This window comes from Gymnoscopelus braueri (assembly GCF_963280865.1).
Source record: "Gymnoscopelus braueri genome assembly, chromosome: 22".
Taxonomy (NCBI): domain Eukaryota; kingdom Metazoa; phylum Chordata; class Actinopteri; order Myctophiformes; family Myctophidae; genus Gymnoscopelus; species Gymnoscopelus braueri.
The window spans coordinates 6,980,959-7,007,540 of record NC_137624.1 but is presented as its reverse complement, the minus strand read 5'-3'; the positions used below and the strand labels follow the sequence as shown (position 1 = coordinate 7,007,540).

At 42.1% G+C, this 26,582-nt stretch overlaps 1 protein-coding gene across 3 annotated transcripts in view; it reads left to right on the top strand.

The window, feature by feature from the left end:
• The window catches only part of slc12a2 (solute carrier family 12 member 2), a 67,463-nt gene that overhangs the window by 15,389 nt on the left and 25,492 nt on the right, over positions 1 to 26,582 (top strand). For all 3 annotated transcript variants that reach the window (XR_013932547.1, XM_080419757.1, XM_080419756.1), the window contains exons 2-15: positions 8,034 to 8,153; positions 10,585 to 10,660; positions 11,034 to 11,129; positions 14,265 to 14,404; positions 15,024 to 15,134; positions 15,813 to 15,921; positions 16,030 to 16,157; positions 16,710 to 16,794; positions 17,446 to 17,618; positions 17,874 to 17,981; positions 18,513 to 18,636; positions 19,652 to 19,753; positions 22,949 to 23,104; positions 24,416 to 24,515. Coding sequence is in view for 2 of the 3 variants with exons in the window: in XM_080419757.1 (XP_080275883.1) it covers positions 8,034 to 8,153; positions 10,585 to 10,660; positions 11,034 to 11,129; positions 14,265 to 14,404; positions 15,024 to 15,134; positions 15,813 to 15,921; positions 16,030 to 16,157; positions 16,710 to 16,794; positions 17,446 to 17,618; positions 17,874 to 17,981; positions 18,513 to 18,636; positions 19,652 to 19,753; positions 22,949 to 23,104; positions 24,416 to 24,515 (1,628 nt within the window). In the remaining variant the exon portion in view is untranslated. The remainder of the gene's footprint in view (positions 1 to 8,033; positions 8,154 to 10,584; positions 10,661 to 11,033; positions 11,130 to 14,264; positions 14,405 to 15,023; positions 15,135 to 15,812; positions 15,922 to 16,029; positions 16,158 to 16,709; positions 16,795 to 17,445; positions 17,619 to 17,873; positions 17,982 to 18,512; positions 18,637 to 19,651; positions 19,754 to 22,948; positions 23,105 to 24,415; positions 24,516 to 26,582) is intronic.

Here is a 26,582-nt window from a genome sequence, read left to right as displayed (position 1 = left end):
TGCAAGAGCTAAAGTAGATCTTTGTGCTGCAGAGAAGTTCTTAGAATGATACATTTGGGATCAACATTACTTATTTCGAGCAGCACTAGTACAGTGCTTGAGTTTGGGTTAAAAACAGAAGAAAGAAATATATAATCATATCGTGCAGGAAAGCCTAGAGGCTTGTAGAGAATTCCCCCTTTTTTGTAAAATCTTAAAGCCAGATTTATAGTTAGTTGTGCACCAATCATCTTAGAGCTCACAGCTGTGAACCATGTAGATCTGCTATTTTCGTTGCATGAAAAAGCGTGCAACAAAGTATATCAAGCTCTTATAAGTTCTTAACCACTTGAACCCCAGCATCCATATTCTTAGAGAACTTTCACAGAAAATGGCAGATCGACAAGCTCACAATGCGTTGCGACGTGTTGTGAGCTTGACGAAAGGCTATTTTCAGTGGAAAACAGAAAATACACCAGAATAGAGCCCTGAGTGACTCCACTTAACAACGTATGGGGCTTAGGATGTCCTTCTCGTTCAGATATCAAACCACTCCGCCAAGATCAACTTAAGCTTGTGGCGTGCGTTATCACGCAAATTTGTGCAAATATTTAAATATGTATGTGTTTTTAACTCAAATCTTTGCTTCTGGGGGTCCCTGGAACAAAACTTTTCATGTCAAGGACCACCAAAATTATATGGATATGGCCCCCCCATCTCAAAATATTGTGTTCCAGGTCCCCCCCCCCCCCCCCCCCCCCCAGGAGCAAAGATTTGAGTAAAACATGTTTGCTCTAAAAATATATATATACATATAGCCTATATTCAAAGAGTTGCGCACATTTTCACGATTTTCTTAAAAAAATGCCAGATCTACAAGCTCGTAGCCCTATGAGCTTGCATATCTGCTATTTTTTGCCCAAAGTATAAAATATGACTAAAATGACACGGATGCGTTCCCGGTCTGAATGGGTCAAGCGGTCTCTTCCTGGCCACTCTGCTGTGCTAAGCAGTGGATGGACGGCTCTTGTTGTTTCAGCCAGGCTGCCTTTGTGATGCGTCGCCCATGTAGATAATGTCCCCCGGACTCGCCCCCACCACCCCCCCCGTCCTGTACATTTGAAAGTGATAGCTCTTACATAGTGTCTATAGTTCAGGGTTTCTCAACGAGGGTGCCGCCCCCCACTTTGAGAATCACATCCCTAGGGTGCCGTGACATAATTCCAGGAGTGCCGCAGAATACTTTGATAATATTTGGAATTTATCAATATCGCCTCAGTTTAACCACTTCAACCCTCTATATTTAATAAAACGGACCTGAGTTGCACTGTACTTGGTACGTTCTTTTCCCCATCTACACAAAACCTCTTCACCATAAAAAAGACGATCTATAAGCTCACAATACGGCTTGTAGAGCGGCTATTTTTTAGGCGAATGTTCCCCCCCAGAATTGGATGCTGAGTGGGGTTCAAGTGGTTAAACGAATGAACGTCAAGTATAAAGTTATTTTCATTCTGTCCTAATGGAAAACAAGTGACCGAATGTACTTCACTTCGAATGTAATTCAGGGGTGTTGTGGAAGGAAAAAGTTATTTGCAGGGGTGCCCTGAGTTAAACAAGTTTGAGAACCACTTTAGTCTTAAAGGACGACTTCACCCCTTTTCAACCTATCTTCATATAATAGGTCCTCACTAATGCTCATGATATAATGGTACAATTTTTTTCTAATCAGTCTGTGTCTCAGAGGAGGGCTGTAGACAGTTCAGAAAGCCGTCTACCAGTGACATCATCGATGGGGAATCCAAGCTAATAGAAACTGCAGGCTTTGTATTCCTGGAAAGTTGCAATGCAATAATAGATCCCACTGTTCTCGCCTTAATAAAAATCTGAATTAAAAAATTGTAATCTTTTTGGAAAAAAAATCCTGCCTAGCGATGATGTCACTGGTAGACGGGTTTCTGGACTGTCCACAGCCCTCCTATGAGACACAGACCAAGTAGAATTTTTTTAAATCATTTTATCATAAGCATTAGTGAGGACCTATTATATGAAGATAGGTTGAAAAGGGGTGAAGTCGTCCTTTAAGTTTTCTCAGTCCCAGGTTCAGGGTGTTTAATCAGTTTAAACGCCCGTTGCCACTGTTTTTGACTACAGGCCTTGAAATTAGCATAAAATAAATTGTGTTTTTCTGTCCGTGAGAACTTTCATCAAAGACTGGAGACGATTACGCAGCTGGTAAACACTACACAGATGCTACATCTTTATATAATAGGCATTTTAGAAAGTGAAATATTATAGAGAGTGGTGCAAAAGAACTCTTAACCTCTACTTGTTTTCGTTCTGATTGTGGTTGACACCTGAAATGTCCCCCCGGAGATTATAAAGATATATATATTATCTTATAAAGGAAAGTGAAAAATTACATGATGACATAAATCACAAGTGTCCCTAAAACAACCTCCAGGCTAAAGCGGCTTAACAAGTCAGCCACAGCTTACATAAAAAACATACTGCCACTGTCCATATGTCTACTCTAGTAGGCATACAAAGTGTGATCACAATCTGCTTCATTTTAAGAAGTTTAAAGGGATAGTTCACCCCCAAATTACTTTTTTTCTATCGATTAGTCACTCCATGGAGACTTAAATTCATGATGTTGTTTTTTTGTCGTATTCCTAAGCCAATAATTTGATGACCAGCGGACCGGTAGGCAGCGGTTCCGGTAGGAGATACAAAGGAGACTCTTTGTGTCTCCTACCAGAACCTCTGCCGGTCATCAAATTATTGTTAAAAAAATATCCATGAATTCAGGTCTCCATGGGGTGACTAATCGATCGAGAAAAAAAATGTCATTTTGGGGGTGAACTATCCCTTTAAGGAGCGGTTATGGTTTTCTGAAGAGGCCCTGCGGGGTTACAAGTTACAACAGAGATTGTCACAATCATACACATGCCATCGTGCAGTGCGGCTGCTGGTGATGTCACAGCCATGTTGGTGTAATCATCCACCGCTTCTGAATAATGTGCGGCCCCCCTCCCCCCCGAGGCGTTCTTGAGAGGGTTCCAGGAGGGGGTCCCCCAGCTTAAATGATTGTTAGTTGCAATTACTCAGTAAAGATAGCCGGGAGAAATTTGTGCACCAAGTGGTTTTCTCAGGTCCTTGTGTGATGATGTCCTCATGCCTGCTCTCCCTAATGCCCTGGGGCGAGAGGAAGAGCTAAAACAAAGTAATAAGTGGGCGATAATGTTGATTTTTCATTGCTTTAACGCCCATTAACTCTTTCAGTACCATTCTTATTTATGGAATTTTGGTTCCGAGTGCCACAGCCAAAATTCATTGTAAAAAAAAAGTGCTCAGGAGCCGAGATACAGCCTTTTTCAGTAAGAAGTTAAACAAGAAGTGAATGGAGCAGCAAATCTTCAAATCATATCTTGGGTTGTGAACATATATATATATTTTTTAAATAGGAAAAAAACATATTTCTTTATTTTTTTTCTTTTTTTTCAAAAATCAAAACAAAACAAAAATCTAGATTTTTCAAAAATAGCAGATCTACAAGCTCATAGCGCGACACTGTGCCGCGCTATGAGCTTGTATATCTGCTATTTTTGAATAGCCAAAGTGATCTAAAGTGCCACAGATGCGTTCCAGGTCTTAATGGGTTAAGGAGCCTTTAAAGGGACCGGATGTGCGTCTCTCCGGTTTTCTCTTGCCTGGAAGCTCGGAGAACTCGTATGTTGAGTGTCACTTACAGGTCTGTAACCCTTGAGAGTGTGCAAATGGAACCCGGGTCCATTTGGTTCCATTTTGCGCACTCCCAGAGTTAACTGAACACTGATTTTGCACTGTAGATTGGGGCCCCCAGAGATAAGAATCGTATTAAACGAGGGGGGGGGTGAATTAAAAAATGTTGAGAGTCGCAGGTCTAATCTAGTCTGCTAGACAGCTCTCTGAAGAATGGCTGCAGATAATTTGGGCCAGCTCCCTTTTGGGTAGAACCGGAGCTTTGATTACAGTGTTGCATAATGATCTGAGCGCCTGCTGAGCCCATGTCAAGGTCAGTACTAGATGTACAGGTGTGTGTGTGTGTGTGACACACACGGCAAGTTTGAATTCGGATCGGTCAGGCGGTGCTCGAGTTGTATGCGAGACACACGTACACACGTTTACTTTGTATTACTATACTTGTGAGGACATCAATATGTTAGGACGGCATTGATGATGCCAGAAAATTGCTGGAAAATGGTAGATCTGTGACACGTTGTGAGCTTGTAGATTGGCTATTTCTCTTTGTGACATCGCAAGTATAGAATAGGGGTAAACAACTCTAACCCCAACCCCTAAATTTAACCTCTAGGTGTCTAATCCTAACCCCAATCTGGAACTTTTCCTAAATTGTATGCCCAACCTGAAAAAACGTTTTATTTTACCACAAAACCACCATTTCTCTTGTGAGGACCAGGTAAATAGTCCTAACGCTGTATATTTCTCAAATTGTACGTACTTGTGGGGACATTTGGTCCTCAAAAGTAGTATTCAGTACAAGCGAACACACACACACACACACACACACACACACACACACACACACACACACACACACACACACACACAGTTTCTGTGCATTTCTTAGAAGGATAAAGTGACCTACAGTCATGCCAATATTGACGTCAAATTGAGCGATAGAGAATGTTTGGGAAATTATTTTTGTCTTGTCAATGACTAACTATGTCCTCAGAGGTTTGTTGGGTTCTTAACATGGATGACAGTGTTGAACTTGAATAGATATACGCGACCAAGACAAAACAGAATGACGTCGTCAGCCATGTTTGTGAAAAGAAAAAAAATCTCCTCTTGTGCCATCAGTTTGACCCTGAGAAGCTCCAGTCTTTTCAAATAGTTGAGGTAGAAAGTGCTTTGCCCCATAGAACCCTCCCTCAAAATCTTTCAAAAATGCTTATCGACTATTTTCGCCACACAACACTGCCGTATGACTAAGTATAAAAGTATAAGTGGTTAAATACTGCAAGTGTGTAACCACTTAAACCATATTTGGTTGACTGGAGTCCCTCAGGACTCGATACTAGTGTATTTTCTGTTTTCACTTAAACCATATTATATTTGGTTGAGTGGAGTCCCTCAGGACTCTATACTAGTGTATTTTCTGCTCTCACTCTATATTGAATATCTTCACTGAAAATAGCTGATCTAATGGGTCACATTGCAACGTGTTGTGAGCTTGTAGATCAGCTATTTTCACTAGTTTGGGTCCCGGGTGGACATCAAATGTTCTCGTTTGGCTTAAACGTTTGGGAACCACTGGACTAAATCAGTGGTTCTCAACCTGGGGGGTTGGGACCCCCAGCGGGGTCCCACATGATTTTGGGTGGGTCCCCAGAGGACAGTGAAGTAACTTTGAAGGCTTAAAAAAAAAAAAAGTAAAGAAAAAAGACCATTACTGCATCAAAGTAATCAACAAACTATACTAAAAACTGGTCAAACATTGGCCAAATTGTCAAATAATATAAGAAAGAGGCAAACATTGTGAAAATAGCTGATCTACAAGCTCACAATGCCTCAGCTTGTAGATCTGCTATTTTCACAATATTTATCTGTGGAAGTTGGAACCGAGTCACACTAAATGTAATTCCTCAATTCCTACCATTCCAAGTGCTTGTCAGGATGGGTGGGGGGGGGGGGGGGTCCCCATTTCAAATACGATCATTTTGGAGGGTCACGGCCTGAAAAGGTTGAGAATCACAAATGATAGAAGGGTGTAATTTTTGGGCGGTGAAGTGTTCCTTTAAACACTTGTCCCAGTTTGTTGTCTGTGCCGCCGACACGGTTGCTCTCGTCGCATCGCTGAACGCTGCTCGCCAGCCCCTGTCCCCCAGAGACTGGGACAATGTGGCCACTTTCTTTTTTGCTCCCCAGGCCCGCCTTCACTGGTCCACAGCCCAGGTGACGTGGTTGAGTCACAGAGGGGCCGCGGGGGCCCGTGGTGGTGGTGGGGGGGGGTGTCACCGTGGACAGATGGCTCAGGTTGATCCCCCCCCACCACCCTCCAACCCCCCCGCCTTGCCTTCCACAACTCAACTCTGCACATGCCACCTTGTTGTTGGATAATTTATTAGACATGTATAAATAATATACTGTTGTTTAAATTTAAACCACCCCCCCATATTTATTCTGACTGCTTCGGAGTCCTCATCACTAGAGATGGGTCATTTAGATTTAGCAGTAACCTGCGCTTAAAACATCTCTAAACGATGTTAGTAAAGAAGGACACAACAATGTCGGTGAAGAAAATATCGCAGCATTCAGTATTTTATCATGATATTCAATTTGACATTTTTTAAATACCAGCCGAAGTCTACAATACTACTACGAAGTGGATCCTTTTACATGCGTTTACTTTGAATCCTAGGCTAGCAGTGCTGTGGTTTTATACAGACAATGAGTCACGTGGTGCCACCCATTAGGTGGCAGTGCAGTGATTCAGAGGATTAAGGTGGTGTTTTGGAACAAAAGGTGCTGGTGGGTGTCAGCCAAGCGTCCTGGGACCACCACACCACACCGCCGTGAAGACGCCAGCAACTAGGGCGGGGCGATACGACTTCAAATATCACCATTATTTCTAACATTTGCCTTAATTATAATCAAGGAACGATTATTTAAAACATTTCTATAGTGAAAATGGCAGCTCCTCAAGCCATTTGCTACTTTTGTATGTCACCATTGAACGAGGGTGACCGTTGTACGACAAGTGGATAATCCGACTAATGGATATACTCAATTATAGAAAATCTATAAAAAAGCTTTCGCGTTGATTTGTTGATATAATACCAGTGGTTTCTCAAAGTGGGGTTCAGGGACCCTCTGGAATCCTTAAGGGGGGTTCCAAATGGACCCTTAACTGGTCTGTAGCTCTTGAGAGTGTACAAATGGAACCAAAAGGCTACATTTGGTTCCATTTGTACACTCAAGAGTTACGGGGGTCTTTGAAATGTCAAAGTTAGAGAACCACTGATATTTATTTAAAAGAAAAAAAACATGTCATTCGATTAATAAAAAAAAAGTAAACAATAGAATATGCTGTAAGACGATCATGGATCACCAGCTGTTCATATCACAGACAGACAGACACTTTGCTTTACATTGAAACAATGCCGTGACCCTAAACTCCCTTTCTAGTTCAGACCTATATATCTGTCTCAGTTTAATGTGAATCCAACGCTAGTGTGAGTGAGCCTGCGGTGGTCTTGTGTCATAGTTGCAGTGCTGGGCTCCTGGGGGGCCGTATTGAACCGCCGGGCATCACGTCAATACCCAGCGCAGAACACAGCCCCGTTTGTGCATCGAGTTGGAACTGGTCAATGTTTCCACACAGTAGCTGTTGAACAACTAATACTTTTTTGGTTTTGGCTCGTCGTGTAGCGCTGGGAGTCGGGGCAAACACGTTTTTATTGAATTTGAAATGTGGTGTTTTTCGTTTCTCGCCGTCTTTCTCTCTGTCTCTTTCTCTGTCTCTTTCTCTCAATTCAATTAAAGGGGCTTTAATGCCATGAGAAAACATACGTTTACATTGCCAAGTGGAACAAAACAATCAAAACAAAAATAATGTACAATTAAAAGGGAATAAATAAATGTGTAAACACAGAGCTGTGTTACATTGAGAAAACTCTCAATCTTAATCATTGCATGTTTGCATCTAATCTGAAAACATTGCAATTTCTCTTCTGATATTTACACCTAGTGTCATTATTTTGTGGCTGACATTTGTTGAAAATAGCATATCTGCAAGCTCCCGACGTGTTGGGAGCTTGTAGATCGCCTATTTTTGCCAAAGATATTTGGTGTAGAGGGGAAAAAAGGAAGAGGCCTAGTCTGGGGGGACTCCGGTCAATGAAGTATATAGCAGTGGTTCTCAAAATGAAAAAGTTTGAGAACCACTGGTACATAGGGTTGGGGTGGTTTAATCACACAAAGGCCTTGATGTTATGCCATATCTTTGCCATATTTTCAACTGCGTCTCCTCTCGTCTTGTGTCCCAGGAACCGTTTGAAGATGGCTTCGCCAATGGCGATGAGTTGACCCCCGCCGAGGAGGCTGCAGCCAAGGAGGCAGCCGAGTCCAAGGGAATCGTCAAGTTTGGATGGGTCAAAGGAGTGCTGGTGAGTGACACTTCTACTCTGTGTGTGTGTGTGTGTGTGTGTGTGTGTGTGTGTGTGTGTGTGTGTGTGTGCTAGTCGAATAATGGATTAATCGCTTTGGTCCTAGTTGACCAAGACTTTGTAAGTTCATTGTTTAGTTTTTTTAATGCTCTTTCAAATGCTGAATGGATTATTTGGGCATAGGCATTTTTACACATTTGTGGATTAAATAAACAAATCGAGTAGTCAACAAGTTGCGTATGAAGTTGAGCTTAAAATGGAAAACATAATTATTTGGTTGGAATGTGCAAGCCAAGGAAACATGTTTTGAAATAAACATTGAAGAACCATCTTAATAATGATCTTGCATACAAAAAGCCTCTGCATTGCCCATACAGTTTTGCCTGGAGAGGGGCCTCTGTGACTAGGCGATACCTGTCAATCTCAGAGAGCTGTTTTCTTATTTTGAGGTAAAAAAAAATTAATCGCCGCTGTTACAACGGCATCCTGGGGGGAAATACTGAAAGGGTTGATTTTTACACACAAACCAACGCTCTGGGTTTCACTGTGTATGTCGGCTTGTTTATCTTCCGCCACGTCCATCGGGTGCCACCAGTGTGTGACCACGAACGGCGTCCATGAAATCATGTCTCACCCCATTGAGGATTTTGTCCGCAGTGTGTGAAGTAGTCTCTCGGCTGTGTTACAATACTGACACAGAGGTCCAAATGGGCCCACGGCACTGCACAACCTCTGCATGAACTCGCCATTTCTCTGTCCTCATGGTCGAGCAACTACCAGCCTATTTTCCAGGCTAAAATAAACACAGCTACAATTTAGGTCTGGGTAATTAACCGAAAATGTATTCGAAACGGAAATCCAGAACCGATAACCGACTTCAATCAAGTAGCGAGAATTTTTATCATTTGTTTTATTATGTATCAACAAAGCGTCACAATTTTTTAAAAATAGATTGTTAATTGATTCATCTGAATAACCACATAACCCATATAATTCGTTGTACAATGGTGGCGTACAAGCATTTTGAAAATAGCCACGCTACAAGCTCACAGCGTGATATTGATTTGAAGTCGTATCGCACAGCCCTAGTACAATTACGATTTAGGCATTTATCAGACACCGTTATACAGAGCGACGTGCTAGTGCAAAATCAGAGTAAGTGGTGTGAACCCTAGTCAACAAATGACAAGGTAAATAGTCACATATGTAGAGTGCAGAGAGAAATATGTAGACACTAGGATAGCAGGTAAACATTAAAGGTGCTGTAAGTCACTGTTTCCTAAACAATGGGTCGGGTACCCATTTGTGGGTCGTGAGTAAATATCCCCTTATTTTCTTTTTCTATATATATATATATATATATATATATATATATATATATATATATATATATATATATATATATATATATATATATATATATATATATATATATATATATATATATATATATATATATATATATATATATATATATATATATATATATATAATTTCGAAATAAACAAAAAAAATCCCAACTTTTCATCAATTAAAAAACAATTCCAAATTTTTTTTAAGTATTGGTGCGATGCGTTGTGAGCTTGTAGAGCTGCTATTTTCACTAGTTTGGGTCCCGGGCAAATGCCTGATTTCTCTTTTGGGTCGTAGTGATATACAGCTGTAACAAGTGCTCTATATTCCGAGTAATCACTGTTTGTTCAGTAACATGAGTCTGCCCATCTCTCCAGCTCTTAAGTTAACAGAAAAAACTGTTTGCAAATTTCCCCCGCAAAGATCATTCATCAGCTTGTGTTCCAGTTCCAATTGTGTCTGCTCATTTATTTGGGTCCTCACTTCCAATTTCACTAGTTTATCCTGTATGAGTTCTCTCTCCTGAGTGGATCAAATTGGCACCCCGACTGGAAAATTATTTTTTTGTTTTCTTGGAGCTGGAAAGACTGAGAGACCCCTGTTATTGAACAAACACTCTATACTATAGCAATGATTGTTATGGGAATATAGAGCTATTTCAGACTTAATTTAACAAAGAAATATCCACTCTAGGTTTACAGCTCTTTAAACCTAGCATCTGTCTAAACAACATGCTATTTAAACAACAGCCTTAGCATTAGATGTCACACTTTCGTCTGTTTTTGGGGGTATTTACATTTCTTTGATTAATAATTATAATATCTTGCAAAAGAGCTTTTTAATCTCAATGAGCCACTTAAATATACGTCATACAATATTTCTGACCATTTTTGGAACATTTTGCCTATAATGACAAGGGGGAAAAAGTAGGTACTGATATTGATGACCATTCAGTAGTTGTTTGCATGTTAAGTGCACATTGACAGGTACTGTAGGTGTTTGTCCTGTACAGTCCATGTTGACGGGCAGTTATTTGTACGACGAGTGCATGTTGACGGGTAGTTGTTTGTCTCTACAGGTACGCTGCATGCTGAACATTTGGGGGGTGATGCTGTTCATCCGCATGTCGTGGATCGTGGGCCAGGCAGGAATTGGTAAGTTCATAAACCACAGAGTCATATCATGACTTATTGTTATTGAAGACCTGAGGCCAATTCTACAAATGCCTTCTAAATCAGTTGTTCTCACACTTTCAAGATTAAAAAAAAAAGTTCAAAAATAGCAGATGTACAAGCTTGCAGCGCGGCACGAAGTGACGTGCTGTGAGCTTGTATATCTGCTGTTTTTGAACAGCCAACGCAACAATCTAAAATGACAGATGCTTTTCTGGTTTTAATGGGTTTTAATTTGCAGCCAAGTGTGGTGTAATGAAAAAACTGATAATATATTTCTTATAGACAAATGACCATTGATTGTTTGGGAATAGAAAGGCCAACTAACTTGTTCTGTCTGTCTTCCTTTTGGCAGTGCTGTCCTGCGTCATCGTGCTCATGGCCACGGTTGTGACCACCATCACCGGCCTGTCCACCTCGGCCATCGCCACCAACGGGTTTGTTCGAGGAGGTACGATGCACCCTTGTTATAAAGCCCGAGTTAAACCTTAGTTGCACGCAGGTGTCGCACTGGAAAATGGCAGATCTACATGCTCATAACGTGTCCCCTCCTCGACAGGGAAACGTATGCCTCAGCACAGACTGATGTGGATTGAAAGCGTAATTGTAAAGTGCAGTGGTGGCCTAAAGGTCGGAGGAGCGTTATTGTTCAACCGAAAGGTTCCCGGTTCGAAGGGCCAGCACTTAACCCCACCCCCAACACCGCTGAAGTGCCATTGAGCAATAGCCTGGTAAACCCTCCCTCCGGAAATCTCATTTCCATTTGATTTCAGGAGTGAGTCTGGCCTGATCGCCCATTCTGCAATATTGGCTGTGTACACCAAACGGACGAGCCCATCAGCGTCGTCGCTCATCGTTCTGTGATTGACAGCGACAGTTGGGCAATCAGGTGGCGAGTTCGAGTGAGCCCGAATGAAGCCGAGTGCAGCCTGAGTGCAGCCGACAAAAGACGAACGGCAGCCATTGTTGTTTGTGCGAGTGCCTTCACTTCTTACTTTCGTTTATAAAACGCTCTCAAACTTCTTTTTTGAGGCACGGAATTTACTTATAAGATATCGTTTGGATAGAATTTTGTTGTTTAACTTCATATATGTGGTCAATTAACACATTGACTGCCAATCACGTAGATCTACGCGAACCGATTTAAAGCCGCCACGTGCCAATCACGTAGATCTACGTGAAGTGAAAAAAATAAAATAAATTGCGACCCTTTGTGAGCTTGTATCTGATATTTTCACTAGTTTGGCTCCCGGCCAGACGTCTAATTTCTCTTTTGGGTCTTGAGCAAAAACATTGGGAACCGCTGGTCTAAAGCAATGGTCCCTACATTACTTTTTTTAATTTTTATCCATGGAGCAGCCCTTCTTACATTTGACAAAAGCTGAGAACACACACACACACACATGGCCTCGTGCCCCCCAGTGATCTTTGGCGGGGACCCCGGGCTGTGAAACACCGCTCTAAAGGGGTACGCGCTGATAGAGAAAGACTTTTCCATCTGTCATCAATTAAAATAATATTATCCAAGAAAATTCTTCCAGGGGTCTTACGTGCCCTGTGAAAAGCATAAATAAGATCATTATGACATTTTAACTGGCTGAGCGGGCATTCTTTCTACCCTGCACTGTAGTGGAATATATGAGCTCACTGGGTCACAGCTTTTTTTGCTGCAGCACTGTGCACGGACTCCGCTTTGTCCAAAAAGAAAATCTCTCTCTCTCGCATATTTCCCCTGTAAAACATAGGTCTTCAAGTAAAGAAGCTGCAAATTCACTGCTCCTTTTATGCCCCAAGGTTTCGGAGGACTTTAAATGCCCCTTACGGGTACATTCGGTAATTGAGGGTTAAATTAAAGGAGGGTCAGTGATATGTTTTGTCAACTTTCTTTGTTAAAGTTAAAGCTCTATAGTCTGATAGTAATCATTGCTATGGAGTGTTTGTCCAATAACGGGTCTCCTCGCCGAGAGACGGGGAGACCCCTGTTACTGAACAAACACTCTATATTTAACACTTATTTTAAAAGAAATAGCACTTACCGCACCTTGAACAAACACTATACTCAGTGGTTCCCAAACATTTTAGCTCGAGACCCAAAATTGAAATTTGATCTCTGCGGGACCCAAACTTGTGAAAATAGCCGATCTGCAAGCTGAAAGTGTGCCTTGAGTCCATATCTAACATACAGTAATGCGTGTGTTTCAACAGTAACTTGTGAAGTGGTGCATATCAGACAATTGGCAAGATATTGATTAGTAGGCTAATGTAAAAGTTGACAATGCATTGAAGTGGATTGTTTCATGCAAGTCATCTTTTCATTGTAACCTCAGGGTGCACTAGAGTGACACATACAGCTGCATTTTTTGTTTACCAAATGCATGGAGTTTTAATATAATTCAGCAAGCTCGAAATCAGTATGGACCTCTTGAAAAATAAATGCTCTCCACCCCTGCTCTAGCTTAAAGATAGTTTAAAATAACATTTTGTTAACAAAAAAATATTTTTCAGTTAATACAATGTACATTTTAAGTTATGGATTCCAGCTTCTTCTTGAACTTCGTCTTTTGCATCGTTTTTAGTTTTCTTGTCTTTCTTTTCACGGGCCCTGATAGCTTCGACTTGATTTGAATTCATACATCCTTGTGGTGCACAACTTTTGCTCGGTCACATTTTCGCAGCTGCTTCCTCCCTGTCATATTAAGTCACGTAGCGTCTAGTATTTTTTCTATTTCCAGGGGTCTTTAACGTTTTTCAACCCAAATACCCCCTAGCTGAGAGAGGGATAAAGCAGGGACCCCCACTATATACATATGTGTTGCGTTACAGATTACACTTTTTCATAGACTTTCATAGAGGTTTGATAGCTCTATCATCAGTGTTGTGTTGGATTCATGTTGATGTGCATCTTCATGATTTAACCACTGAAACAATACTTAGTAAACTTGACCTTTCACTCTGTACTTGGTCTGCTCTTTTTTTCATTCTACACCAAACCACTTTGCCTCTGTGAGGCGTTGTGAGCTTGTAGATCAACTATTTTTGGCTAAAGTTCTCATAATAGGGATGCTAGGCTTCAAGTGGTTAATGTAAAAAAAAAAAGAAAAAAGAATCCTACCACACAAACATTTGGCGGCCTCCCTGTAGTAACTCTGAGGACCCCCTAGGGTTCCCGGTCCCAGACCCCTGTTGAAGACTCCTGCTCTGTTCCATTCAGAACGGCAACACGCTTCTCACATGACTTCTGGGCCAGGTGTCTCTGTTGTTGTGCTTGTAGGACCAGGGTGTCCCACATGTGTTTTCTAACCACGGGGAGCTAGAATCGCCGCTGTATGGCTCGTCACCCGACGGAACACAGACGGCTTTGCCCCCCCCCCCCCCCCCCCATAAAATTAGATTTCAAGATAAAAAATGTTCCCTCAAAAACAGCAGAGCTTGTAGATCTGCTATTTTTTTAATAGCCCAATTCTAAAATCTAAAATGAAACGTCAAAAGGATAACACAAGAAAGCTTATTATTTCCATCGATTATTTCCAACCTGTGGCAGCGATATATATTGCAACTCTTATTCTATGTCCTTGATGCTTTTCAGGTGGGGCGTATTATTTGATATCGCGAAGTTTGGGCCCTGAATTTGGCGGCTCCATCGGTCTGATCTTCGCCTTCGCCAACGCAGTGGCCGTGGCCATGTATGTGGTGGGCTTTGCTGAGACCGTGGTGGAACTCCTGGCGGTAAGTTTCTACTCCATGCATTTCACTTTTGGGTGTGGTCTTCCTATGGTGCTGCCGGGGGCTTGACATTGAATAGTCAGCGCCTATGTGACGTATCTAAATTGGGGCTGTCACGTTCATGACATTTTACTTGAAGATTAGTTGTCACACAAATAATTGTTAAAAGTATAACAAATATATGTATTTTTCTTTGGCTTTTAGGCTTCGCAAACAAAGATTGCACAGGACGGATATGTCAAATAAATAAATAAATGAAATATTCAAAGAAAGGACTGACATATTTAATAACATACTATCAAAAATATAGTGGAAATGGTTGATCTACAAACTTGCACGTTGTGAGCTTGTAGATCTATGAACATTTTTCAATGTGGAAACAATTGCAGTAAGAGAAATGAATGCTCGCTCATTCTATCCACTGTTTTTAAATAAATAGTAAATAAATGAGTTTCTACACTCCTCCGTTCGGGAGTGGAGCGGGTCCACGTGAGACTAGCTCTTCATAATAATAGAGCTGTATGGAGAAAGTTATTAATAAATGAGTTCAGGAGCGATTTGCATCGGAGTGCAGTTTTCCGTTTTGGAACGGTTTCATTCCCCTATTGTTTCCCTCCTGCAGGGTGTAGACGCCGTCATGATGGATACCACCAACGACATCCGAATCATCGGCACCATCACCGTCATCCTCCTCCTGGGCATCTCAGTGGCTGGGATGGAATGGGAGGCCAAGGTACCAGCCAATGTTCAATGTTTCTCAACAGGGGGGTCCTTGAGGGGGTTTCAGAGTGTACCCCCAGCTAAATGATTGTTAGTTTGGTACCAAGTCGACCCTTATGTGTCTAACTCTGACGGTGTACAAATGGAACCAAATGGATCTCTATGCGTCCACAACTCTTCAGTGTACAAATGTCAGAGGTACATTTAACACTGAAGATTTTGCGGTGTAGATTGGTGTCCTAGAAATAACATATTTTAATCGAACTGGGGTTCTTAAAATTGAAACCTTGAAGTGGCTGACTTACAAGAATATATTTAGGGTAACACAGATGCATGATGACTGCTGTCAGCTTAGAGGTAAATTAATATAATTTTGGCATTTTTCAAGTTCTGTGGATGTATGTTGTCATTATTTGTTTTCATAAAATCATTATCTGTATATATTTTAATAATTAGTTGCTGTCAAGCGGAAACCTTGTATCTCCATATTTCAACTTTTTATGTTTTGTCGTTGATGAATGTCCTACTTAATCATGCAAGACTCTCGCACAAAAGTTGTGACAATAGCAGATCTACAAGCTCACAACGCATCGCGGAGCGACACGTTGATAATTAAAAAAAGGAATGGTTTTGGACATACTGAGGTTTCCACCCCGAAAATTATTCTAACACAATGTTGTGGTGTCTACAGGCCCAGATCTTCCTGCTGTTTGTGCTCCTCACTGCCATCGTCAACTACTTCATCGGATCCTTCATCCCGGTCAAGTCAAAGGAATCACAGGGCTTCATGGGCTACGATGGTACGGCCACCTTTTTCTCAACTTGATCAACATTTATCATCTTACAATAAATGCAGGGAATCTCTGTATGTACGTATGATCATCACACCCTTTTGCTTGCTTTGTCAGGTTCGATTATGATGGAGAACATGGGTCCGGATTTCCGAGACTCAGAGACTTTCTTCTCTGTGTTCGCCATCTTCTTCCCCGCTGCCACTGGCATCCTGGCAGGTGCCAACATCTCCGGAGACCTGGCTGTAAGTAGAACGTCACCAGCATAATCGTGGGATATTCATTCATAGGTCTTTGTTGGTGTCTAGGTCACAATCATCAATCACATTTTACATGAAGATTTTGCAGTGTAGATTGGTGTCCTAGAAATAACATATTTTAATCGAACTGGGGTTCTTAAAATTGAAACCTTGAAGTGGCTGCCTTACAAGAATATATTTAGGGTAACACAGATGGATGATGGCTGCTGTCAGCTTATAGAGGTAAATTAAGATGATTGAAAACAATTAATCAGTTATACATATAATAATACATACAATACACTTTGGTATAAAGTAGCATCAAACGCTGTTATAGAATGCATTTTTCCCCATGTATGAGCGATCTGATCCCTTGTATGGAACCAACTGTTCTCCCACAGGGAGAGTACGTAATGCATGCAATGCATGTTTTATAGGTGATAATCAATATTTTTTGCCATTATACAGCAATGTATAGTGCTTAGGTGGTTAACAAGAACTAATAATAATAATAAGAACTCATAATGATCTGGTGGATGTTTGGATTTGTACTTGCAGGACCCACAGCTGGCGATTCCCAGAGGAACCCTCCTGGCCATCTTGATCACTGGTATCGTCTACTTGGGAGTGGCCGTCTCTACAGGTAACACTGCCACACGCATGCTTCTCAATTCGCAGGGGGTCCAGGACCCCTAGGGGGTCCTCAGAGTTACTACAGGGGGGCCGCCAAATCTTTGTGATAGGATAATTTGTTCTTACATGTACCACTTCAACCCTAGCATCCCTATTCTGAGGAGAACTTTAGCCAATATTCAGCCAATAGCCGATCTACAAGCTTGCAACGCGTTTTGAGCTTGTAGATCGGCAAAGAGGTTTCGTGTACAGGGAAAGAGGTTTGGTGTACAGGGAAAAAAGAGCGGACCAAGTACAGAGTTCAAGGTCAAGTATTGACGGTTCACGTGGTTAAATGTCTGAAAATACACATCAACATGAATCCAACATACACTGATGATAGTGCTGTCAAACAAGTCTATGAAGCTATCTATGGAATCTATGAAAACGTTTAATCTGCAACACAATAGAGTAGACAAGAGTAGACTAAGCATGAACTCTAGAACAGTGTAGTGCCTCAAAGAAACTAGGATACCAGGTAAACGATGAACCTAAATTTATCTAAAAAATAAACCTAGGTGCTAGCATCTTCTCCCAGCAGCATTTAAACCTATACAGGATTTATTTATTTTTATTTGACAATGCGAAAAATCTAATTTCTTTCTCTCCTTGGTTGACTCAGGCTCGTGTATCGTGAGAGACGCCACGGGCGTCGCGCTGAACGAGACGCTCAGCGGACAGTTCCTCGCCAACTGCACTGACGCAGCCTGCAAGTTCGGCTACGACTTCTCCTCATGTCAGCCGAAAGGTTTGGGGCCCTCGGAATGCAAGTTCGGACTCCAGAACGACTTCCAGGTATGGGATCGCAATGCAGGCCACACAGACGTAAATTGGACGATCCGGTTAGCGTTGTGTTATGAAGCATTAAATAGGAATAGTGTGTCAAAAAATATTGGAATTGGTCCATTTGTTCCCACTCTTCGTTTGTGGTCCAAATAATCAAAAAATAGGGCCCCAAAAAATAGCTGTAACGTTTACTGCTGTGCTGTCTCTGGTGCCCGAATTTCCCCCCCGCGGGATCAATAAAGCTATATATCCATCCATCTACAGGTGATGAGCGTGGTGTCTGGGTTCGGCCCCATCATCACAGCAGGAATCTTCTCCGCAACGCTGTCCTCTGCGTTGGCCTCGCTGGTCAGCGCTCCCAAGGTTTTCCAGGTACGTCCCTATTGTGTTACACGGGTGTTAATTTTGTCGACTAAAACTATGACCAAAAATTACTGCCTTTTTTCAATGACAAAAACTAAATAAAAGATGTCATGACTAAAACTAAGACTAAATATATTGACAATTTCATCAGCAAATAAAAACTAGACTAAAATGTTAGAGGGAGGGACGTAGGAGATCCAGTAGAACAAGTCATTTTATGTTTGGTTGCGCTCTGAAAATAGAAGATCTACAAGCTCACAACGTGTCACACTGTGACGCGTTGTGAGCTTGTAGATCTGCTATTTTCAGCGTGTATTTATTTATGTATTTTAAAATTCCGAGTCTGGCAACGTCAGACGTTGACGCTAGGAACCTGCAGCATTTGCTATGGAGCGGTACATCCGTGGCTTTATTTTTGAACTGAATTCTGAGAATCGCAGTTCTAACAGACTATAGACGGATGTCTGTCTAAAAGACTACTAAAATGAATGTCACACAGTATGATTTTAACTCAGCGTTTTTTCCCCCACATTTGCGTAGGCCCTGTGTAAAGACAACATCTACCCAGGTCTTAGCATGTTCGCCAAAGGCTACGGCAAGAACAACGAGCCTCTGCGAGGATACATCCTGACGTTCTGCATCGCCCTGGCCTTCATCCTCATCGGTATGTGACCAGCTTCACCGCTCCTCTCCTCTAAGACACTGCTTCTCAAACCTTTGTCGCGTTCTGGACAACTAGCATCATTTTTTAACGCATTTAGACCTGAGGCCGATTCTAAAATCGCCTTCTAAATCCTGACCTAAGATTTCTGAAAAATATTTATTCAAAAATTAACAAAAATGTATTTTGCTATATACTGAACATGGCAACAAGAACCCCAAAAGGGGTTCATGGATTGAAAGGTAAAGTAACATAGGTGTTCCAGGTCTAAATGGGTTAAACAATCCTCAATATTCAACCAGGGTTGGGATCCTTTAGGACAGTGGTTCTCAACCTGTGGGTCGGGACACCCAGGGGGTTCCCCACATAATTTGGGGGGGGGGGGGGATCCCCAGATGAAGTGACAATTTAAGGACTTTTAAGACCTTTCTAATGCCTCAAAAAAGAAAGTGAAGAAAAAAGACAAACTATGCTATAAAAACTGGTCAAACGTTGGCCAAATTGTCACATAATATAAGAAGGAGGCAAACACGAGGCGTTGTGAGCTTGTAGATCGGCTATTTTCACAATATTTATCTGTGGAACTGAGTCAAAAATGTTGTAATGCCTCAACTCCTACATTTCCAATTGCTTGTCAGGGTGGGGGGGTCCCCAGATTATTTTGGGGGGTCAGCGCCTGAAAAGGTTGAGAACCACTGCACTGCTTTTCAACCAACAATTCCCTCTTAACGATCTGATTCCTTAACGGTTCCCTTAAAAAAGATTCCATTTGTACACTCTCAAAGTTATGGTGGTCCTTGAAATTAAGTCCACATACCAGCTCTGACAAGTGTGATAACACCGGTTCCAGAAATGGTTCCAAATTTGATGGAACTACAAGCTCTGAACTCGTTGCAGTGCAATGGTGTTGTGAGCTTGTAGGTTTACTGAAATGAATAAATATTTGCACACATTTTGCAGTGTGAAAGTTTTAAAAGGAGGTGTGGAAGCCTAATCATGAATGTTTTTCTTCTTTCAGCGGAGTTGAATATAATCGCTCCCATTATTTCCAACTTCTTCCTGGCCTCCTACGCTTTGATCAACTTCTCTGTGTTCCACGCCTCTCTGGCCAACTCACCAGGTAAAAACAAACACTCATTTCACTCTTATCTTGTGAAAACTCTGTTGTCATGTAAAGACAAATACAAAAGAATGGCTGACGGATAAAAGCCTGATTTTAAACGTTGTCGTACGAACGCTGTCACGTGCCAAAAATAGCCGATCTACAAGCTCACAATGCATCGGGTTGTGAGCTTGTAGATCTGCAATTTCGGCGATGGGAGGTGATGGGGCCTGAAAGGACATTAGACCTTTAAGATAATGAAGATTTTTTTCCCTCATCTTTCAACTTTGTCAACTTGCAGAACAGCAAGACAATATGTCAATATCAGCCATAATAAGTAGCCATATACATATAGTTGATAGATATTTAAGCAATGTTCTGTGAGGTGCCGTGTTTATCAGCACCACAGCGGTATTTGTAGTATAATATATCTCACAGCCTCGAGTTAATTGCTTTCCTAAGATGGTTGCCAGCGATTGGCAGGCGGATTCAGCCCTAGTTTAAACCAAAAATGTTTGTTGCTAACAAACCCCCTAGTGTAGCAGTATGTTAACCTCATTGTACAACAGAGAACTTGTTATAATTAGTGATAGCAAAACAATACCTGTTGATCAGCACTATGAAAATGTATCAGTCTGATAAAATCAATGTATCCATCAATCTGATACATATTGATGTATTGTCATGGGTCTACTTTTAGCATTATGATTGCCATATATCGTCTCTGTCGGTTGGAAACCTCATATGTCCAAAACCTTTAGATTCAAATTCAAAAAACGGCAAAAGTAGCAAATCGACAATCTCAAAACGTGTCGCTTCGCGCCGCGTTGGTGGATCTGCTACTTTTGATGTTTTTGTGCGATGATCAAGTAGGGAGTTACTTTACGGAAAAACACAAAAAGTTTAAATATGGAGATAAGAGGTTTCTGCCCGACAGCAACGATATAGTTCCTGTCCACCACCGTGGTCTCTAGTTGTTGGAATCCTCCCCTCCATCTGGCTTGGCCTGGCTTTCCAACCAACACAATTGGAAGGGAAGCCGGGCAGAGAGGGCGATCTCTATTAATGTATTTTTTTTCTCCTTTGCAGTCCTGTCTAAGGAAACTGACAAATGGCAACCACCATTCATTGTTACATTTCCTATGGTTTGAACAGCTGCCATGTGCATAACTGTTATCAAATGATTTAAAGAGATGTGTGTCTGTGTGTGTGTGTTTTCTCCCTTGACACCAAAGCTCTTGAAGAACATCAGGTACAAAAAATCCTCCATGCTGATTCTGCTTTTCCTCCAGGCAGTTTAATACAGTAAATACATAGACACAAATGGTACGCCACTTGATAAGATGCTGTAGGCAAAACCGCCCCTGATTAACCCAACTTGATTGGCTCTTGACCCCAAATCTTTTCGTACCACTTCGGGTCTAATCGCCGGCATCTTTTGGTGAGTTGCACGAGAGCCAATGGCCCGATTTATACTTAGTTGCGCGCCGGTGTCATACATTGAAAATATCGGATCTACAAGCTCACAATATGTTGCAGTGTGGTGCGTTGTTAGATCGGCTATTTTTGGTGCGTGACGCGAGGGCACGGTCACACCTAACTCTTCTGAAGCTTCACAGCGTTCACTTCCATTCTATGGGAGCAAGGGGGGCGGAGTGTCCCACTGCTGCGTCCCGACGCAACGCTTTACGCTTCCAACGCGTCTGAAAAGTTTGACATTGTTGAACTTGAACCGGGCGACCACCAATAACAATTAAGCGCTGCGGTTGACCCCACTTGGCAGCCATTTGGCTTGTAGTTTTCGTTCAGTTAGCCAAACACTCCAACATAAGTCAAAGGAACTTCCAACACCCCGAAAGACAAAATTGACGAGCCTGACAGTACGTTTTAACAGCGGGCGACTCTCGGGCGATCGCCGGGCGACTTCGTCCAAAAGATAAAGAAAATCCATCTTTCATCGCCCCCCCGCCCACTTCGCCCTATCGCCAGTAGTTGCCGGCTCTCATAGACATATAATGCACTTCCGTAAAATACTATCCTGAATCGCCCGCTGTTAAAACGCACCGTGACTCCTCGGCATGCATTGGCTACAACGCTTCTGACACAGATGTGTGACCGTGCCATTATCCTTAAAGGCAGAGCTCGTGGATCTGCGCTTTCCTGTGCGTGACATGGGGCGTGAAATGAAGCATAGTATAAATGTGGCACATGCCTTAATAAGAACGTACCATTTGTGTCTGTGGCTTGTTCTAGAGCGTATCATTGTGTAACAGTCCAACTTGTTCATCATGTACTAAAACTCCCACTAGTTTAGTTCCTGTGGTTCCACCTGAACAACGTGCTTCTTACTAGATACCGGACGTCTCTTAACTGGTTAACTCTTTAATCAATGCCCATATCCATACTCCCTTTAATAAGCAGCATTATTTTAATATCCTAAAATATTCAGTAACATCACTTACAACTGTTTTATTATTATTGGAAATGTATTTCTTTGCTTTTGAAGAGTTTTCAGCATTTGAGATTCCAGGCACCGACTGAATTTAGTTTATGTTTATGTTTGTCTTTGGTTTGATGAAGGGTTAGGGTTGGTTAACGTGTTGGGTTTAGATCCACATAGGTAGCCAGCTGTTGACTGGGATTTCATCCCAGTCTTGTTTTAGTCTTTCTGCATTGAAATATTCAGTACTGTAACATCACTTACAAATTGATATTTATTTGTTATTGGGATTTTTCCCCTTGTTTTCAGTGTTTGGGATACCAGTCACAGACTGAATTTTTGTTTATAGTTTCTGAATTTGGTCTTCTGTTTGAAGGGTTAGGGCAGGTTCTGTCTTAGGTTTCAGATTTGTTTGTGGGGGAACATCAATGACGTTTCCTTTGTCCCTCAAAGTTCTTATTCGTTTACCAAATATTTAGTTTTTTTTTTTTAGGGGTGTCCTTCGACACATTTGTTTTTCTTTTCTCCAGAGCACAGGAAAAACGCTATGCTGGAAACATCAACAGCATGACGAGGAGCTGAACATCTATTCTGTGCTGAGCGTTGGAATTCTTTTACATTTTTTGTGTGTTTTTAGATGAGCGCCTTGCATTTTCAGCAGGGATAAAAAGCTTTTGCATTGGTCGTTTTTTTCGGGTAACATTTATGATGATATTGGCATTGACATAGTAGACGTGGCATGATGTAACCTCTTCCTAACCGTAACCCTGCAGGATGGCGCCCCAGTTTCAAGTGGTACAACATGTGGGTGTCGCTGGCGGGGGCCGTGCTGTGCTGCGTGGTCATGTTCGTCATCAACTGGTGGGCCGCCCTGCTCACCAACGGCATCGTCCTGGGGCTCTACATCTACGTCAGCTACAAGAAGCCAGGTAAGGGCTGCAGCAGCGGCCATCTTGGATTCGCCTAATAATATTGAGGTTCCTTTCGAAAACGGACTGTATCATTTGGCAGCCTGTGTGTGTCCTGTAGGCTTCAGCCACATTCGATAATATTGTTATATCACAGTATTGCAGAAATATCGCAAAATGTCTAAAACATTATGAATAATATATTCATATGAGCTATATGATTTCATACATCTTGCACAGCCATAAACGTTGCCACTGCGATGATGCCAAAGGTCAGTCTCCTTTCATATCAGACAAATGGAAAATTTAAAAGAAAGCCGTTTCTACCTATTGTGAATAAGCCCGTAAGGAGGTTTTCTCACAATTCAAATGTTATACCTAAACTGTTCTGTTAATTGGGACTTAACTGTGTATCAGTGAAAAGATAAAAAGTATGCGGGGGAAACAAATCTTTCATTGAAGTAATTTTCTGAGCGGTGGAAACAGAGCATCCACGTTGAAATGGACATTTTCATTCATGTCCTCTGTCCCAGACAGCAAGCCAGTTGACCTTTTCGACCATGACAAACACGCTGGCATCTGAACGGCGCGCGGCGCCCATGGCTGCCGGCCACCCACACGCTCACGAACTCACATGCACTCTGACCCTAAGGAGACTAGAAAAACACTGACGGGAAGAAAACAAATCTCTATAGCTTTTAGACGTGCTCAGTTTGACATGCAGCTACACACACATGCAACACATCGCAGCTGACCCAACACTGCATGGGTGACTCACACTCTCTCTCTCTCCTTCCTCTTTCTTTCTCAACCTCCCTCTCTCCCTCCCTCTTTCTTTGTCTCCCTCTCTCTATCCTCCCCTTCTCTCTCTTTCTTTCTTTCTTTCTCTCCCTCCCTCTCTCCCTCTCTACCTCTTTCTCTCTCCCACCACTCTCTATGACCCTTCCTCTCTCTCTCTCTCTCTTCCCCCTCCTTTCTTCCTCCCTCTCTTTTTTCCCCTCCCTCCCCTCTCTTTCTCTCTCACCTCCCCCTTCTCTTTCTTTTTTCTCCCTGCCTCCCTCCCTCTCTCTCTCCCCCCTCCCTCTCTCTCTCCCCCTCTCCCTCCCTCCCTCCCTCCCTCTCTCCCCCCTCTCTCTGAATATCCCTCCCTCCCTCCCTCTCTCTCTCCCCCTCTCTCTGAATCTCCCTCCCTCCCTCTCTCTCTCCCCCTCTCTCTGAATCTTCCTCCCTCCCTCTCTCTCTCCCCCTCTCTCTGAATCTCCCTCCCTCCCTCTCTCTCTCCCCCTCTCTGAATCTCCCTCTCTCGCCCCCTCTCTCTCTCTCCCTCTCCAGATGTGAACTGGGGCTCGTCCACCCAGGCTCTGACCTACCACCAGGCGCTAACGCACACGCTGCACCTCAGCGGCGTGGAGGATCACATCAAGAACTTCAGGTGACCACCGCCATCATGCACGCTTTTTTTCTTCTTTTCCTTTATCGTTTCGCCACTCGCTGTTAAACCTATTTTTTTTCCCTCTGTGTACAAGTTCTTAAGTCCCCACGACTGATTTCAGTCATTTGGATTCCATAGGAACCAGCATGTCTTCTATAATGGAAGCATGTTGCACAGCGAAAATAGCCATTGAGACCTTGTAGATAATGTAGGCTATTTTTGGTTGTTATTTTAAGATTAGAACATTTGAAGTGGTCAAACTAGCGTGTTCAGAAGCATCTTCCATAAAACCCAAATGATCTCGGATATTTCATATAAAAGCAAAGGTTAAAGCCTGTGATTTCATCACCTGGTTTCCAGTATGTAGAACAGCAGGGACCAGTTTTATGAAGATGAGGTTGAAAATGGGTGAAATGCTCCTTTAACCCATTCAAACCGAGAACGCAGCTGTGTAACCACTTTGTCCTTTTATATTTTGGCTATTAAAAAATAGCAGATATACAAGCCCTGCATGCTATGAGCTTGTAGATCTGCTATTTTTGAAAAATCTTGCAAATATTTGAATATACATATTTTTTACTCAATCACTGCCAGAAATTAATTAATTAATCCGTCTACAGTCCCCTTGCCAGCGAAAACGGCAAAGACTATTCAAAGATTTGCACACATTTTCATGATCTTTCAAAAATGGCAGATCTACAAGCTCGTAGCGCAGAACTTCGTGCCGCGCTATGAGCTTGTGTATCTGCCATTTTTGAATAGCCAAATACATCTAAAAATGACATTCCATGTCCCTCCTGTATATCAGCTGTCATGCATTTAGTTCTCAGTACATCACTTTCGTTACGGCTTAGTCAGTCGATGAGATCTCAGTGAAACGGAACGTCGTATTTCAACACGTGTATCATCTTGTTGCTAATGCATGGTGCCACATGTTTGCCAAGATTTGTATGTACTGTATACTAATATATGAGAGAGAGAGAGAAGTTAATGACCGTTTTTAAAGTGCCTGTGTCAACTAACAAACCACAGCTCTAGTCCTGTTTGCAAACACGCTCACATGGATTAAAGTTGTAAGTCATCACGAATGATTTTGTAGCAAATGGAACACATGCTTTATTGCTTTAACCCATTAAGACCTGAGGCCAATTCCACAAATGCCTTCTAAATCAGTAGTTCTCAAACTTTCTTGTGCAAGGACCCCCAAAATTATGTGTATTTGGCCGCGGACCACCATCTAAAAATGTTCTGTGCCCCCCCCCCCCCCCCCCAGAAGAGAAGATTTGTGTTAATTTTTTTTAAATGATTCAACATTTTTCAAACACTTAGACAGAGGCCTGGGGAATCTTTTCCTGTCATGGACCTCTATATCCCAGCATTCCTCTGCTGCCCCCAAACCCCCCCCCCCCCCACCCCACCGGGATTAGAGCAGTGTAATTGTTGTCTTCCAGAGTGTTACCATGGCAGGGTTAAAAGGCTAGAGCACCCGTTACTAAAGTCTACTTGTAACATATCGTCACTGTCGGGTGGAAACCTTGTATCCAAAAAATGTAACTTTTCAGGAAATGGGCGGGGGGACCTGTGTTGCATTGGATCTAATGTAGTTATTATTTAGTCATGAGCTCTTGTTGATACTTTTCATTGGTTCGATATTCATAAAAACCCACAGACACTAGCTGTCACTTAATATGTTTTTGTTTTTTCAAAATGGCAAAATTAGCAGATCTACAAGGTCACGACGCGTCACAGGGCTTGTAGCTATTTTAGCTAATTGTATGTGACACTAGCATAACAAAGTAGTTCATTAATTTATGGGGATAAAACTGACCATAATGTTATATAACTGTAAATATACATTGTTAAGCGGCTACAGTGCAGGAACTCGTCCCCGTTTGGGATTAAACCCTATGTCTTGGAAAATAGGCTTCCCATGGCAACAGGCCAGCAAAGAGATTAGAACGCAATTTGTCGTCTCGGATATTTCCTATGTGTTTTGTGTGTGTGTGTGTTGGTGGGCTGGCAGGCTTTTAAATCCTGCTCTACTTAACATAGTTGCTTTCATGTGCG